At 30.5% G+C, this 16,579-nt stretch overlaps 1 protein-coding gene across 1 annotated transcript; it reads left to right on the top strand.

The window, feature by feature from the left end:
- The first annotated feature begins 8,650 nt into the window (after window positions 1-8,650).
- LOC148311654 (T-cell activation inhibitor, mitochondrial-like) lies at window positions 8,651-15,841 on the top strand. The gene is made up of 13 exons (XM_088256350.1): window positions 8,651-8,798; window positions 8,876-8,987; window positions 9,804-9,921; window positions 10,004-10,145; window positions 11,163-11,264; window positions 11,423-11,540; window positions 12,394-12,496; window positions 12,612-12,703; window positions 13,176-13,276; window positions 13,415-13,561; window positions 14,029-14,160; window positions 14,383-14,527; window positions 15,117-15,841. The coding sequence occupies exons 1-13, from the start codon at window positions 8,776-8,778 to the stop codon at window positions 15,201-15,203; spliced, it is 1,422 nt and encodes a 473-aa protein (XP_088112476.1). The 5' UTR covers window positions 8,651-8,775; the 3' UTR covers window positions 15,204-15,841.
- Window positions 15,842-16,579: the final 738 nt, after the last annotated feature.

Below are 16,579 nucleotides of genomic sequence, written 5' to 3'. Positions count from 1 at the left end.
TAGGAATCTCCACGGCGTCTGTTCAATGAAAAAAAGGCAATGGTCAAATAAGTATGACGAATGTTGCTTTTACTAGTCGAAGAGAAACATTGTTTATTTCTACGCACGTCCTCCAACGTCTAGCTTCATTATCATTATACCGACTTGGTTTAAAGTAAAATATGTAATGACTATTAATAAAGTTTGTTTTGTTCTATTAATAAAGCAAAGTTTGAGCAAGGCTTCTGATAAACAAGCGGGGAGTATTTGCCTCTTTGCCCTTTAACAGTAATAAGTGTAAAAGTTTTGTACTAATATTTCTAGGTGGAACTGCATTTTATATAATAAAACAACAACGCCTTTTCCACTTATATTTTATTTGATTACCAGTTATGATGATGTCGGTAACGACGCAACTAGTTAAATAAAATAAATATGGAAAAAGCTATATAGTTTTTATTATCATTTTATAAAAGTGTAAAATATTTTTGTGATAATATGAACAAAAAAAGATCAATTCAATTCAAAAAGAGTTAAAAGTCAATTTCAAAGTCATTATACAAACGATAGTTTACACAAACGGGACTAATATTATTTTTTCTTCTTCTTTTTTTAACCCTTATATGATGTAGTGTCAACTCGATGATAAATCTCGTGGAATCATGGCGATCAATCCTGCATTTCACGTACAAAATATACAAGCTGTACGTATGATACGATGTGATTTAAACATGCATTAAGATATTTTTGTATTTTCGTCGTAATTATAAATACTCTCTTGATATTCACATTTACTTTTTCGAAACTTGCGAAAAATACAGCGCTGTTTTCAATGGCCTCAGTACATTTCTCGTAATTTTGACCCTATGACTATAACTACGGGTGATAATTGGGTAAAAGTTACAAGGTACACGACAGGCCAATAACTAATCAGACAAAATTAGGTCCTAATCAGATCTCGGCCCAATCTGTCGACTTGTAAACAGGTCTCATGGTTCTTAGTCAATTAGAAGTGCCGAAAACAAATAGAGGGGTGATTACGGAGCCGGGGGCTGTAATTGGAAATAACGAGGAGGCGGGGCTGCCCACCCACGGAGCCCGAGTGCCGAGGGAATGTGGATACACTGTAATATAGGGATGGAATAAGCGCTAGACTTGATTGCTTTATTACTTGGATGGCTCGAAATCGAACACGATTTTTATAAATTCAATTAATGTTCAATTATAGTAAAAGCTCTTAAAGTTAAAGCTCTTGAAATAACGTAGGTAGGTACATCTCACAGGCTTTTAACCACTACCATAACTAATATCGAACAGTAGTAAAATCCTAATGGTGAAGGACAGTGGTACCATAAACCAAGTAAGGACACAAAATGCCGAACCCTCTTATCGTGGAACGGAAGACCTGTTGACGATAGACAACAGTCCGGCTTCTCCTGAGGAGTTTTACGTGGTTTTCTCCCAGCAATGAGCAAATACTGAGAAGTTCCTGACTTGCCCACACTAGTTTAACTTTCATGTTCCCAACACAGATTTTATTAGTTAGAAGAAACGAAAATCAATTTAAAGATCTATAAACTTTGATTATCGGATGATTTATTCAAATAAGTAAATTAAAATTTATATAAAACTTTTTTTAATTGCTCGTAGGTAATGACACGTATGGATAAAAAATATTACAAAAGTTTATGTAACAAATCAAATCAAAATGTACATTATATAGCCATTCGTATAATGAGATGACGTTGGGAAACAGGGGAAGGAATGCCAGATTGTTGCTCAATACTAACACAAACAAATGTTCCAGGGTCAGATATAATTTGGGAGCATGACTAAGGACAAGTCCGCTCATCGGCCACTGGCCATATTGGGCCGCCACATCGGTACATTACAATCAAAACATATCAACACATTTTATCACTCTTCGGCGCACTAAATGATATTATAAAAAGGATGTGTAATGTACATATGATGGCTAACCAGTCAGTATACAGAGTACCTACACATATTCATGGATAGATAAACAGTTGAAGCTGTAGTTTTATACAGGTCGCGGTGACAACGCAAATACATTAAATTCAATTCAATCACCGGCCGACTTTTTTTCGAATAATGTAAATGGGTTTATTTTTTTGTTTTTTTATAATATATATAGAATAAATATGTTTATTTATTTCTTTTAACTCCTTTCCTTTCAATTCTCTTTTCTTTTCAAAACCATATACATAATTATTTCGAAGAAAAACTTATGTTTTCAATATAAAAACGGTGTTTTTACAAATCAATTACGTAAAATGTTACCTGGATTTAGAGAAAATTAAGTTGCGGCGTAACGAATACTGGGCCTTAACGTGCCCTGATCCTCTAACCAGAATAAGGATATATCAATTTGGTCCAAATAGATTTGGTTGATGTGCAAATGTGCTATAAAGCATCAGTGAAATAGTAAAATTTATTTTCATTAATTAATTCGGCAGTCAATTTGTGGTAAAATCTGTCCATTCTTACTTTGAGTTTTACTAGGTAAATGCCACTATTTACTTGGTACATACCACTTGAAGTAATATTTGCCAAGTAAAGCTTAAATTTAAAAAAGTAAAAATTTCCCATATAGCTACCCAACATATAATTTGGAACATGGGAGTAAGTCCACCATTTATGTACATGTATGCTGTTAATAAACTTAAATTAAAGATGTCATCTCTTTTTATACGAATGAACATTTTAAATACAATGAAAATTAACTAAATTGTAGAACTTAGAGAACATTCGCTTTTTTTTATATTACTTTTTTCCCTTTTTAAACATGCTTCTTACCTTATGTCTGTATTATTTACTGTACTTTTTGTTGCTTTGTTTTACATTTTGCTCTGTGTTTTCTTGTTGTTAACCTTAATCCCATGTCCCAAAATGAGTAATGGAAATTACTCCTCGGGAATATTATATATGAACCTTATGTATGTTAATTTAAATAAATAAGATAAAAAATATAAATAAGCCAAAAATATCATGCTTATAAATTTTATTGTTTCATTGATCGAAATAGGTTTATGGTAGCTTTTTGTCTCTGAATCCATTTAGATTAATGTGTTCGTTCATCTCAATTCTGTGTTCCTTCCATATTAAATAAATAATACAACTTTTAGCTTTTGACACATCACTTGTTAATGGAAATTTTATTTAAATAAGAGATTGTTGGTATTTAGGGCTACTTAGGGCACTGCCAGGTATGGTTGAATTAAGTGTTCATTGTACATGCATATTTTATATATCGTAGTCATACAGGAGAAAGTGACCAAGTGCATTGTTTTACAAAAACGTGATCATTGACTATTTGATATCTTACTAGCTTAATATTGCCCTGAGAAAATCCGAAAGGATTTTAAACTTGGAAGTATAGTATATTGACTCGTTAAAAATTATTAATTTCATTGGTGTTTATTTTTTGCCAAGCAAAAGTGAGTTAAATGGCCCTTCTATATACATATATATATATATATATATATATATATATATATATATATATATATATATATATATATATATATATATATATATATATATATATATATATATATATATATATATATATATATATATATATATATATATATATATATATATATATATATATATATATATATATTTATATATATATATGTTTATATATATATATTGACTCGTTAAAAATTATTAATTTCATTGGTGTTTATTTTTTTGCCAAGCAAAAGTGAGTTAAATGGCCCTTCTATATACATATATATATATATATATATATATATATATATATATATATATATATATATATATATATATATATATATATATATATATATATATTTATATATATATATATATATATATATATTTATATATATATATATATATATATATATATATATATATATATATATATATATATATATATATATATATATATATATATATATATATATATATATATATTTATATATATATATATATACATATATATATATATATATATATATATATATATATATATATATATATATATATATATATATATATATATATATATATATATATATATATATATACATATTTAGTATACTTGTACAGCGAACTTTATGCGCGTATAAGTCCCAATGTATAAATCGCGCTTGCAACCGTCTGCAGTGAAGGGCTCGATGCAAACTGCATTCAAGTTGTGATGTACGTGCATACATCAGCATTAAATCCGTGATGGATTCACCAAACACCGATAATGGTATAGGTCCACGCAGGAAGGGTCGAGGGGGAGGGGAAGCCACCTGTGAGCCCTGAGAACGCGCATACTAATAGCGGCCATTATTTACTCCAACATTTCAATAAAACTCGAGGAATGCAGCCAAAAACAAGGGAGCGGCCGACCCGCATCATCACCGAATTGTTTTTACTTTATTGGGAATAAATTTTATTTTAGCCGTAGGACCATCTTTATTGTTCCGAAATAGAACGATGATTTATTCAGATTCAATTTTAACTGCCGGGCGGTAGGGCCCTTTCAATTTTCTACTTAGGTACTTGTATATCAAACATCTATATTAAATTACCATTATAACTGTTTCGTCATTAGCATTTCTCAGACAAGTATTTTTTTTTCTTTATTTAATTTTTTTTTAAATTTACAATATATTATAATTACAAGTACAAAAAATATTTAATAATTCAAAAAAGATCCCACAAAGGCATGGCCTGTGTGTGAGTATACATTTTATTTCAGGTTATAACGAAGGACACTGGCAAGATTGCAATAGATATCAGAAATAAAAATAAATAGAAAAGTGCTAATATAAACTACAAATATTATAATACAGAAAACAAAAAATCAAAAAGTTGAAAAGTTATTAAATATAATCTTTAATACTATAATTAATCGTACATTTAAACAAGCGTTGGTATTACACAATTTAAACGTTTATTCACTTATTCAGTTGTTTAGTATTGTACATAATATTGTAAATAGGTACATAAATAGGTAAAAAAATAGGTCACATAAATCGGTAAGTACATAAAAAGGTAGGTACATAAATAGATACAGTTCTCGATAAAAATTAAGAATGGTGGGTTGAGATGAATTGGACATGTGAATCAAATGAATGAGGAAATAACGGTAATCAGGCTAATATAGTTGGGAATAGGAACAGAGGAAAACCAGGAAAATTTGGGATGATCAAGTACTTCCAATACTTTAAAGTAGACAGGTCAATAGTTGGAATAATCGGTGGGTATTTATAAGGAGATATGCATGAATGTGGAAGAAGCGTACAGCGTTAATAAACACAGAGTGATATGGTATTTTCTCTGCCTACCCCAGCGGTAAAGCGGAATGATGGTTAGTTCAATAAGCTTTATATAATTGTTCAATTGTTCTACGCGGAAGGTATTTAAAGAAATATATTATTCACATTCCTGCTAAGTCTTTAATCTGTCATCATTACGTTATAAAACTATTATTTCCATATTGACATCTCAACATTGATGAAGAAGAATATGGAAGTCTGAGTATTTACAGGGCTTACAATCAGTCATAGGCTAGTTTACGTGATCACTTTATACACGTATAATATTCGCCATTACCTAACCTTCTATATCCTTCTTTAGGTACCTTTATTGAGATGTCAACTCCTCAGTGGAGAAACCCAGATTTGTGAACAAGGATTTGGACATACTGAAAAAATTGTGACTATTATTTTATTATTTATCTTGTTATTTTATTATTTATATTTATCTTACATTGTTTTTTTCGCTAGGTACTGAATTGGCGGTTCGGAACTGAACAAGATGAAACGAGATCTCGAGTGTCCTTAAATTACAAGTAAAATGAAAGAAAATCCAGTGTAAAATAAGAGCCTATAATACAATTTGATGAATGACTAATTTGATTTCGGCGCCCTATTTGGTTGGTGCCGCCCCTGTACGCGTCTTACTAATTGCTTTTGTGAAAAAGAATTTGAGCTTTGTTATTTCGATACTTGGAATGTGTTCCTAGTAGCATACCAAATTTTAGAATTTTTCCTATTCATGTACCACCCATACTGCAAAAATAGTTCAGATCTTTCGATGCAGAAAACTATCATCTTTTTATTTGTTTTAAATTTGTTGTTTTCTGTTTGTTAAATCGAATGAAAATGATATAGTTTTTTTTAAATGACTACTAACCGATGAATTGATACTAAATCACTTATAGTGACTTGTTTGTGCCATTTATATTGTAATAAGTATAAAATATATAGGGTTTTATATAATATGCAAGAAAAAACTCATTTTTGTTTTTTAAAACTACTTTCTCGAGAAACAATATTTTGGTAATTTCTTAAGGCATCGCTTCATAACGAGTAAGCATTTAGAAAATGTATACTTTGACGCTAGTATTGGCCGTTAAAATTAATGATTTTGTTTCCATCAGTTCTAGCTTCAAAACTTTTTATTTTTAACAGAAATCGTTAGCTCCATTGAAAGGCTAGAGAATAATATGTATACATAGTTAAGAAGTGTGAATAAGACATGTAGGTTCCAACCCGTATGTATGGAAGCGAAGCATGGAGTTGGCAAAAGAAGGATGAAAGCAGACTGAATGCAGTCGAAATTCGATCAGTCAGACGAATGTGTGGCAAAACGATGTTTGATAGATGTTCGAATGATGAAATAATGAAAGAATGCAAGGCTGAGATAAGCATTATCGATAAAATTAAGAAACGTGTGTTGAGATGGTTTGGACGTGTGGAACGTATGAGTGAGGAAAGAACGGTTAAACAAATTTATGAGGCGAATGTGACAGGAAAAAGAAGCAGAGGAAGACCGAGGAAAACTTTGCACAATCAATTATGTCAAATACTTGAAAGCGGCCGGGTCAGGAGTCGTAATAATCGTCGGGTATGTGTGAGGAGATGCACGAATGTAGAAGAGGCGAGGAATGTTTGCAAAGACAGAGTGGTGTGGCGTTCAATTCTCTCTGCCTACATTTGTGGAGAAGCGGCGTGATGGTTAGTTAGTTAGATTTAAACAAAATTGTTTAAGTTGTGCCAACTCTTAAAAATTCGAAAATTAACGCGCCGGCTCTGATCACTGTAGGCTTACAAGATAAGTATGTAGTACCTACATTTTTTTTATATTTAGGTATTTCAAAATTAAAGCACAATTTTGCCCTTACATCGTGCGTTAGTACTTTACATTTGAATATTTTCATTTAAATGCACAGGTAGGTATTCTAAATATTTAATTACATGTCAATGTTTCTTTGACAGTCGGTCGTGAGGTTTCATTATTAAGGCAGCATGTGGGCATCATTTAAGGCTCGGAGGCTTACTGGAGATAAGAGCTCCGTTTCGGCTCTATCCTCTGTGCTTCGGGCCGAATAATTGGACGGACGAATCAACTAAAACGACCCTTACCTTTTGAGCACCACATACCATAAAGTAGAGTGCAAAACCATGCACAGACCATAAATATATCGTTTCTTTTGTTTCAAGCCGCCGTTTGACAAAAAAGGTGAGCTCTCTGATGGGTAAATATTTTCTGTATACCCATGCGACATTTTGTGTCATTGATAATCTCTTTGTAGCTAGATCCTTTACAGCTGCGAGCTCTGGTATTCATTCAATGGATGTTATTAGGTGCAAATGTTATCGCTTGGATCTTAGCGTCCTACCATACCAGCGCACGCCATTTTCTCGTGAACAAATCTTTTGTGTGAAAATTTTCTCTGAACGCATTCCAGCCGCACTATCTGGCATTCCTCGGGGCGTTAGGTCCTTGGGAGAGATGGAAACCGACGTAGGTGGGACGCAATCGTCCATGGAGATGTATTAAGAATGGGACATGATTGCCTCCGGGAGGGTTTTCGGTAAAGTCGGGCAAAGTGGCGGGCGAGCGATTAGGAACGGATCGCCTCTAAAAAAATATAAAGCATTTGTCACTTAATTTAAGAATGTGAATAACTTTACGGCATTCCTTTTTCAAATAAAATAGACTTGAGTTATCTTATCTCTGACACTTCAAAAAATTATAACCATTATCTCACATATTTAGTTTTACTCGCTTCTTAATTATTTCACCGTTTTAAAAATATAAATATTTATAAAGATCTAAGTACCTACCTGCAATACTTTCATATTGAATTTAATTCATTTAAAATAAGTGTTTTTACCAGTATACCCCCGCATTTTGGATTTTTGTATAATTTTAATAAATAAATATTATGTATCTTTTCAATCGTTATTGTTACATTATGTTAGGTTTATAAATTTTTGAGGTTTTGATATTTGAGATTTCAATTACATGATTTTTCTTTTTTGTGTTTTATTTTAAGTTCTACAAATAGAAAAGTTGAACAGTTGAAACAAAAACAGACTATTATTTATTAACATGCTAAAATTATGTTTTTTGACACGCGAATTTTAAAAATGAAAATTTATTTAAAAACAATCATGGGTGCAATTCCTATTATTTTTTTTTAAATACATGAATTAAAAAAAAGAAGTTAATATGTGCATTATGTAATTTGGAAAACGAAAGCGGAACAGTGGTGGTACGATCGTTTTGAAAAATCGCGCCAAACCACAAACCGCACAATATAATGTTGCCATATAGTAAAATTTTGACGTTTCATGTAAACACGTTAGCCCTAAATCAGCTGTTTGAAATGGACTTCAAATTCTACATAAATGTCATTTTTCTTCAAATATTTTATCTTGTCAATGTGCTTGTAAGTTATGTGACCTCCTATTAATGCGTAGCTTTAATGTACGTTGAATTTACGCATTTAACTTAAATATGTATTTTAATCTCAAAAGGTGGTAAGTTTTCATAACTCATAACCTAAAATAATATTATTTTTAATTTATTTACGTTACGCACATCGTTAATTTTTCAGGGTCGGGTGTGCTTTTTGCAGACATCTCAGCACCGCGGAAGTGTCGACAGCCTTGAGGCCTTTCTATTTTTCGGTCCATCCTGATTTATTCGGAAGGTTTCCCGAACAAAGAGTATGTTATTAAATGAACAAATGAGTGAGGCAAAAGTGTTGCTTTGAAAACAGTGTTACAGCAAGCCCTGAAAAATCTTGCCTACTATGATATGAATTGTGACTTGTCACATTATTGTTTATTAACGTTTTGGTAATTCTGATAGTGGTACATATTGGATTATAATGTGGGTTTGATTCCCGGCAAGTGTAATATAAATTCAAGAAAGATTTATTTTCAATTGGTCTGGGTGTTTGTGATGTATTTTTCACATTTACCTTCCCTATCCTTACTATCCTACCTGTAGACAAGCCTCTAATAAAGTCTTTACGGGTTATTTCTTTAAATGAAAAATAAAATAAAAAATAAATAAAAAACAAGCTGTACATGGTATATCTGTCAATATTTAAAAAAAGTATTTAAATGGCACTTCTGTGGGCTTTCAAACAAAAATGCTCGCATTCGGTTTCACCAACTGATAGTGAGTTTGCTAGTTAGTTAGTGTAAAATGTGAAACACTCTTGCCGCACTTCTTAAATTAAAATCTAGTATGCCTAACGTGACCATTTATTTTTGTCCTCAAAACGGGACATCTACCAATTTTTACGTAATAGTACGTATATTCAAGAAAACACGTATTTTTTAATCGTTTTTATGTATTAATAAAAAGAAAAAGAATGTTGGTAAAGAAAATAAGAGGAGTAAATAATATAAATATGAAAAAATTATGTTGTTCAGGCTATCTAAAAACGAGACGGTCCCATTCAAAACGGGACGTACGGTCACTTTAAGTATGCCGCCAGAAGTATACTTCACAAAGTATTATTTATTTTTCAGGCTGTCAATGAAAACTCTCTCAAACAACTGAGCGCTGTTTTAGAAGCTCAACAAGCCAAAACCCGGCTGCCCTCCACTTCGCTTTCATTTTACCTCCGTGGAAAAGACCAAAACAAAGGTATAAATAAAACTTGGGAAATATTTTAGATTCTGATATACAATTTATCACTTTGTAATTAATAGTTTGTTCTCCTAACTAGAAAATCTACAGTTAGTTAATATAACACTCGCAGGAAACGATATTAGAAATTCAGTACTTAAAATACTGACCGCTTGTAAAATATCTACAGAATATGTTGACAAAATTTCTAAAAAAGTTCCTAAAGGAGATTTCAATGAGAGGTGAGTTCATTTTCAGTAATTTATTTTTTAATATACTGGATTTATTAAGTGAGTTAATTAAATCATATTAATTGAGAAGTATTTATTACAATGTTAACCATTTGTCATATTCAAAATGCAAGAGTGCAAATTAAAAACAATTATGTCAATTTATGAAATAAATACAGCTTTGTATAGAATATTAATTTTACTGCCAAATCGTATGCATAATAGAGCTTATTATTTCATTATCAATCATTTAGATTATTCTGCCATACTGCGCACATATAATATTTTACTTAAATCAACATATATATTTTATTTGATGATTTGATGATAACATTAATTTAAATCAAAACATAATTGATGATTCTACTGAATTTATTTTTGCAATAATTGTTTCATCTGTGAAAGCATTGTCAAAACTGTGTTGAAAACAACAAATGAACCTATTTAAATATAAATTTTAAGGCCGAATATAAAACTAAATTTTGTTATCATGATGCCTATGTATTCCGCATGCTTCCTGAGAGTCTTAATCAAGCTTGCCTCTTTTACAAGGCATCAGGTTCGCACCGCCCAGGACGACCACTGCTGACAATTCGTCGGCAGTTCTCGTCAGAGCTTCGGGACGCGGATCTGACTTGGGAGGATGCAAGGAAGCTGGCAGCCGACAGAAAAGCCTGGAGGCAGTTTGTGGACTCCATTTTCTCCGCCTAGGGAGCGGAAATGAGTTATTATTTTTAAAGTAACATGTTTGGAACATCTCCATAAAGTCCACACACAATTCTAAAAAAAGAAGTAAAACAATTTTATGGCTCTTAGTCAACATTTACGACAAATAAGTCCATTAGTTTTATTGACGCAGTTGACAATACTCTCCCAAGGCAAAACAGTTATCCTAAAATAAATTCAATGGAACCATAACTCATATTTTTATATATATTAATAATAATAAATAATGGAATTCTTCAAATTAAATACCAATTCTTATTGATTAGTTTTCGTGACAATTCTGATGAGTGTGTTATATTTCAGGACATTTCATTACACCAGTCCATTTAATGAAAATGACGCCATGTATACAAGTTTCATTATGAGGGAACAAGTAAATACTGCCAAACAGCTAGATTCCTTAAAGTGAGTAGGTACGGTGTGAATTAATTCCCTTTCAGTATGTAAATGATAAATTATTAATAATGATCTGTTATTTTTCAATAATTTACTTCATAACTCATCACGAGAAATTATTTCAATTATGTATTTTAATTTGATTTATTTATAACTTTTGTTTTTAGTATGTGGGTTATAAATAACTATTCTGCAGCCAAAGAAAAGTACGAAGGTACTAAAGCAACTAGAAATCACATTAGCGAACTGAGTAAAGAACTTTGCCAAGCATATAATCTGAAACAGGTATGATATTATGTTTATAATGTATTAATACGGATATTCCCAGCAGTGTGTCTTTGTTTTTTCTATATTAGCAAATAAATTAATTTAAAAAAATTTAAAAAAGGTATTTGGTACAATTCTCATTAAAAATCTTTAAATGGATAATGGAGATATAAAAGATCAAACTATTCACATTTTAAAGTACAATATGACCTCATTACGTATTTAAAAAAAAACGATGATATCCCCTTCATGAACTTCTCAGTCTCTAAAGCGGCCACACATGTGGTTAACCATCATGCTCCGCAGGAAAGAAGGAAACATCTTTTTAATATCATTGAAAACATCTCATAAAGTTCCTGCGTACCTGATAATGCAATATATCCCGAACTTAATGAAATAAATTTAACAATAAGCCATTATTTTGAATTAAAATGCGATTATTTATTTTTCGGATCTATAGTGCTCTGAAACAACTACACAATAAAATCTCACACCTCAAATATTTTTTCAAGATGGTAAAATAAATTAATAATAAAAAGGTTTTTTTTATTGTATTTTATATGCCATGTATCACGTATATTTTTTAAATAATTAATAAAACATTAATAATAATAATTAACAAAAAAAAAACAAATACAACACCCGTTTTCATATTCCATTGTTTTAAAAAATATCCACTCATCGGCTTATTTTTTGTGTGTTTAGAATGTGAATTCATTAAATTATCTAAAATAATAGCAAAAAAATATATAAAAGTACCAAATAAAACAATTCAATCTAATTTTATAACATTTAGTTTTAATGACCTATCTGTCTTTTAGCATAATATACAATTTTACTTTTATCATATACATCCTCTAAATATTTTCAGATAAAATGGGAATCTGGTTGGAATGTCAGCCATGTGAGAGGAGGTTTACAGAGTTTCAAGGCTTTGGCATCTCAACATCCAGACAAAATGAAAACACTTAAAGGTGAGCATGGAATTTATTGAACGTACGGTTTATTTTTATCCACAACTTTTGCATAGATTTTCTGTTCAAAAAACGGGCTATGAAATTCTGTTTTATCAACAATTTTTATTTTAAGGTCGTACATTAGTGTTAGGACAGTTTACCGGAGTAAGTCTGGATGGTGATGTATTCTTAGGGAATACTGAAGTAAGGCATAATTGGTTAGATGTAAGTATCATTTCTCCCTTTTAACTTCTTTATTAATAGTACAGTAACGCCTTAAATTTGCATCCATGCAACTTTGCAAAATTTGCAGTTCGTTAAAAGGATGTCTAGAAAATTTTTAAAAAAATTAGTTAAAAGAGTTGAGCTAAATAAAATTTTACATTTTATCAATTTCAAATATTTGATATCCGAGTGTGCTTCCTTTTGCATGTTTTGTAATTTCAATCACTCAGTGTGCATAAATAAATCGACTCATTGACTGGTTTAAACCTCATTTGGGGTTATTCGACTGCCACAAAACAGATCACAATATCACAGTCGTTAAAAATCTCAATAAATTTACATACAAATTAAAGTGATTCATATATTATATCTTATTCTCAAAATATATTCAATAATAAGTTATAAAGCAACCTGAAAGAGTGATTCTCAAAAAAAATGCGTTATATTTATTATTAATGTTTTATTTTTCCAGCTTATAAAAAATGTAAATACTCACGATGAAGCATTAGCTAAAATACCCAACTATGAAAAAACCCTGTCAACCGTTCTGCGAAATATCAATATTAAGCGCAGGTGTGTCTCATTCATTTATTTGCTTTATAAAAGTAGGTCCCTTTTTCTCTCCTGTAAAATGATCCTATAACATACATGAATGCTTAATAACCATTTAATGGTATCATGGAATTTGCTAATAAAATATTATATTTCCAGAAAATTTATGCCTAAAGTACTAGCTGCTGAATATTGCAACCAACTCCGCAGACTCACCACCTCCCTGGGCGATATTCACACCAAGGGAAATAGCTTCCCTTCCTCAATCCCCGAATCCCTAGAAACTTATGAAATTGTTGTTGAACCGTAAGTTGATTTTCTCTTCTCTAATCTGCTTCTTTAATTCCATAAATGATTAGCTCATGTCAGAGGTGGTATGTGTCATTAACCGGGCAATAATGTCATTTTGTGTTTTTGTTTTTTACTTCCTATATGTCCAATTCTGCATTTACACGAATACATGTATATATGCTGGATGCTTGAAAAGCAAGCGTCGATCTGATTATTGAATTATTTTATTGTTTTATTTCTTCTTCTTCTTTTTCTTCATCTTGGTGTAGGCCTTGTGGCCTGTTTTTAAGAGGGATTAGCCTCCTGCGATGTCGATTCCCAGCTATTGACCCATCTCTTTGGTGGTCTGCCCCTGAGTGGTCTACCATGGGGTTGACCACCAAAGAGATGGGTCGATAGCTGGGAATCGACATCGCAAGAGGATTTTTATTTCTTCATTATCAAAATATTTCAAATCAATTTCAGTTCAAATTAAATTTCAGAGAAGCGGGTCCACTTATGATATCACCAACTGGACAGATTATCACACCGTCTTCATGTCCCGGAGACCAACTTGTGAGTTTCATAGCAAAGAATCTCGATGAGGCAACAGAAGGATTGACGCGGTACAAAATGTAAGGATATTTCACATTAATTTAATTTCCTGTACTGCACGTTTTGACATGGAGAACATATTATCATATTGTAATTTGACTTTCACAACTTCATATTATACTTTACTTTTGACTTATAAATCATACTTTCTGTATATTTCATGGCAAACTTAGTTAAATTTTGTCTAGGCAAGAATAAGTGTTTTTATTTTTTTTTTAATAAATATGTTTTATAAATTCCAGAAATAAGCATACAGAGCGTTCATTACACACAGAATGCATATCCCGTTTGAAATTATTAGAGCTAATAAAGGATGATTGTGTAACTCCGGATCGTATGATACAATGCTGTCAGCAGTTGTTACAACATGCTGATGAGTTACAACAGGTGAGAATCCTGCTAAATATTGATAAAATTTAAAATTAAAATATAAGTGTTTATAAATATTTATTAACCTAATTGTAGATTAAAATATTGCTAAGAAAACACTCCTTATCATCCATTGTTTGCTTTGTGTACCTATACCACTTTTTTAAACACTTATTTTTCATTACCGGTTTCGGAAAATTATTCCATCATTAAAATAAAATTATTATGATAATGATGAAATAATTTTCCGAAACCGGTAGTCACAAATAAGTGTTTAAAAAAGTGGTATTAGGTACACAAAGTTAACAATGAATGATATGGAAAGTGTTTTATTACCATACCACAAAGTTATCAATACTTTTAACCCTTATAGTGCTGAGCTTAATTTCAGAGTGTCTCCTGAAAAATTATGAATTTAGAGTTGTAATACTATAATCGTAAATAAACAATTACATGTATCTAATCCAATATTATGAAAAATATAAATGATATCCTTTTATATTCTATATATTCTTTATAAGTATTATTATGTCCATAATATTAAAAGTTTTGAATGTAAATCTTTGTTTGGAAAAATGTTTGCGTTTCTAATAAAAATAAATTTCAGGTATCTGGGGTGATTCTATGCATTACTAGCTACTACTCTGTATTATCAGATGGAGTTATGTGTATTCCATGGGATTGGAAATGGTAATAATTATGATTTGACGAACAGACAAACAGAGTTCAGGTGATATTTATTTGCATTAAAATAATTATATTGTAAATCACAACGCTAAGTAAAACTGAGGCTTTTAATTAATGTATCTATTTATGTATATTTATACTTAGTCAATTCCATATCATAAGTTGCAGTCATAATTTTATATATGTATATTACAATGTGTTGTAAAAATACTTCCATATTCTTCTTCCCCTTTGATGAGATGTCAAAAAATAATATGACTTATTTCCTCAAGATTTTGTCTTAATATCTAATACATAACCCCAAATAATATAAAAATTTGTCTTAAAATTTTACACAACTTATTTACATAATTGGCGACAGTGTTACTATAACCATTTATTTCTACATTTGGTTTAACCAGGGTTTTTTTTAAACAAAAAAGGTCCCGGAACTCACTGTAAAAACATTAAAATATCATTTAAATATTCATTACCATACCATATTTTATCATTTTGACGAATTATATGAATAAAGATTGTAATTACATAAGCACAAACATTGTTTCGTCTAATTGATTATGAAAAATTTTAAAAAATTATCCTTGAAAAATGGTGCCAGAACGCCATTCCACCGCAACACATGAAAAAAAAAGCCCTGGGTTTAAACATACGATAAAAACAGAAGTATATGAAAAGAAGTAATTTCCATTTTTAATTATACCCACTATGGATAAGTTTGTCAATTATAGTCAATTAATGACCTTTTACGCAAAAGTGCTTCATTTGACTCAATTTTTAGTAACCTAAATTGTTTTCTATTCTAATTAAAATGGATATTCTTATCTAGCATAATATATTTTTGGTACTATTATTTTACATACTCATTTAGTTAAACTTGTACCTACTCATTCATGTACCCACATCATGTTATATTGGAAACAATATCATTATTTCATATAAATTTTTCTCATGAAAAATGTATATTTTTTATAAACATTACTGTTGATTTTATTTTTAAAACTATAATATACAAAAGCACATAGTGCAGTTCTCCGAGAACATCCAATGTGGTAATAGTTGTTGTCAGAAAATGCCTTATTTAACGACATATTATTGCAGTGAATTCCAATCACCGTTTTTAATTTTGAAGTGAATAAATAATAATGAAAATGATTTATTTGAACTGTGTTAAGATGATTATTGTTTAAAAATGCATGTACACCGTAGTTTAAAAATTTCTTCATCTAAATGCCAGTCATACATAAAAAACTTTTCAAGTTGTTACTAGAAAAGCGGAATTGACAAAAAAAACAAGAATTATTTATGATAAAAACCAGAAAACACAACCGGCACAAAAACCGGGAAACTCGTTAGCAGGTGAAAATAAAAACTAAATATCATTGT

Source organism: Brachycentrus maculatus, unplaced genomic scaffold (genome assembly GCF_059751285.1).
Source record: "Brachycentrus maculatus isolate JH-2025_06_01 unplaced genomic scaffold, ASM5975128v1 h1tg000060l, whole genome shotgun sequence".
In the NCBI taxonomy this organism is placed as follows: Eukaryota; Metazoa; Arthropoda; class Insecta; order Trichoptera; family Brachycentridae; genus Brachycentrus; species Brachycentrus maculatus.
Note: the sequence above shows the minus strand (reverse complement) of the source record. Positions and strands in the feature narration are given on the sequence as shown.

Bases quoted from the DNA above. Each gene is read 5' to 3' on its own strand.
- LOC148311654 (XM_088256350.1), top strand. From the start codon at position 8,776: ATGTATTTTAATCTCAAAAGGTG. The intron at 8,799-8,875 runs GTAAGTTTTCAT...TTAATTTTTCAG, and splicing joins TATTTTAATCTCAAAAGGTG to GGTCGGGTGTGCTTTTTGCA. The intron at 14,161-14,382 runs GTAAGGATATTT...TATAAATTCCAG, and splicing joins GGATTGACGCGGTACAAAAT to AAATAAGCATACAGAGCGTT.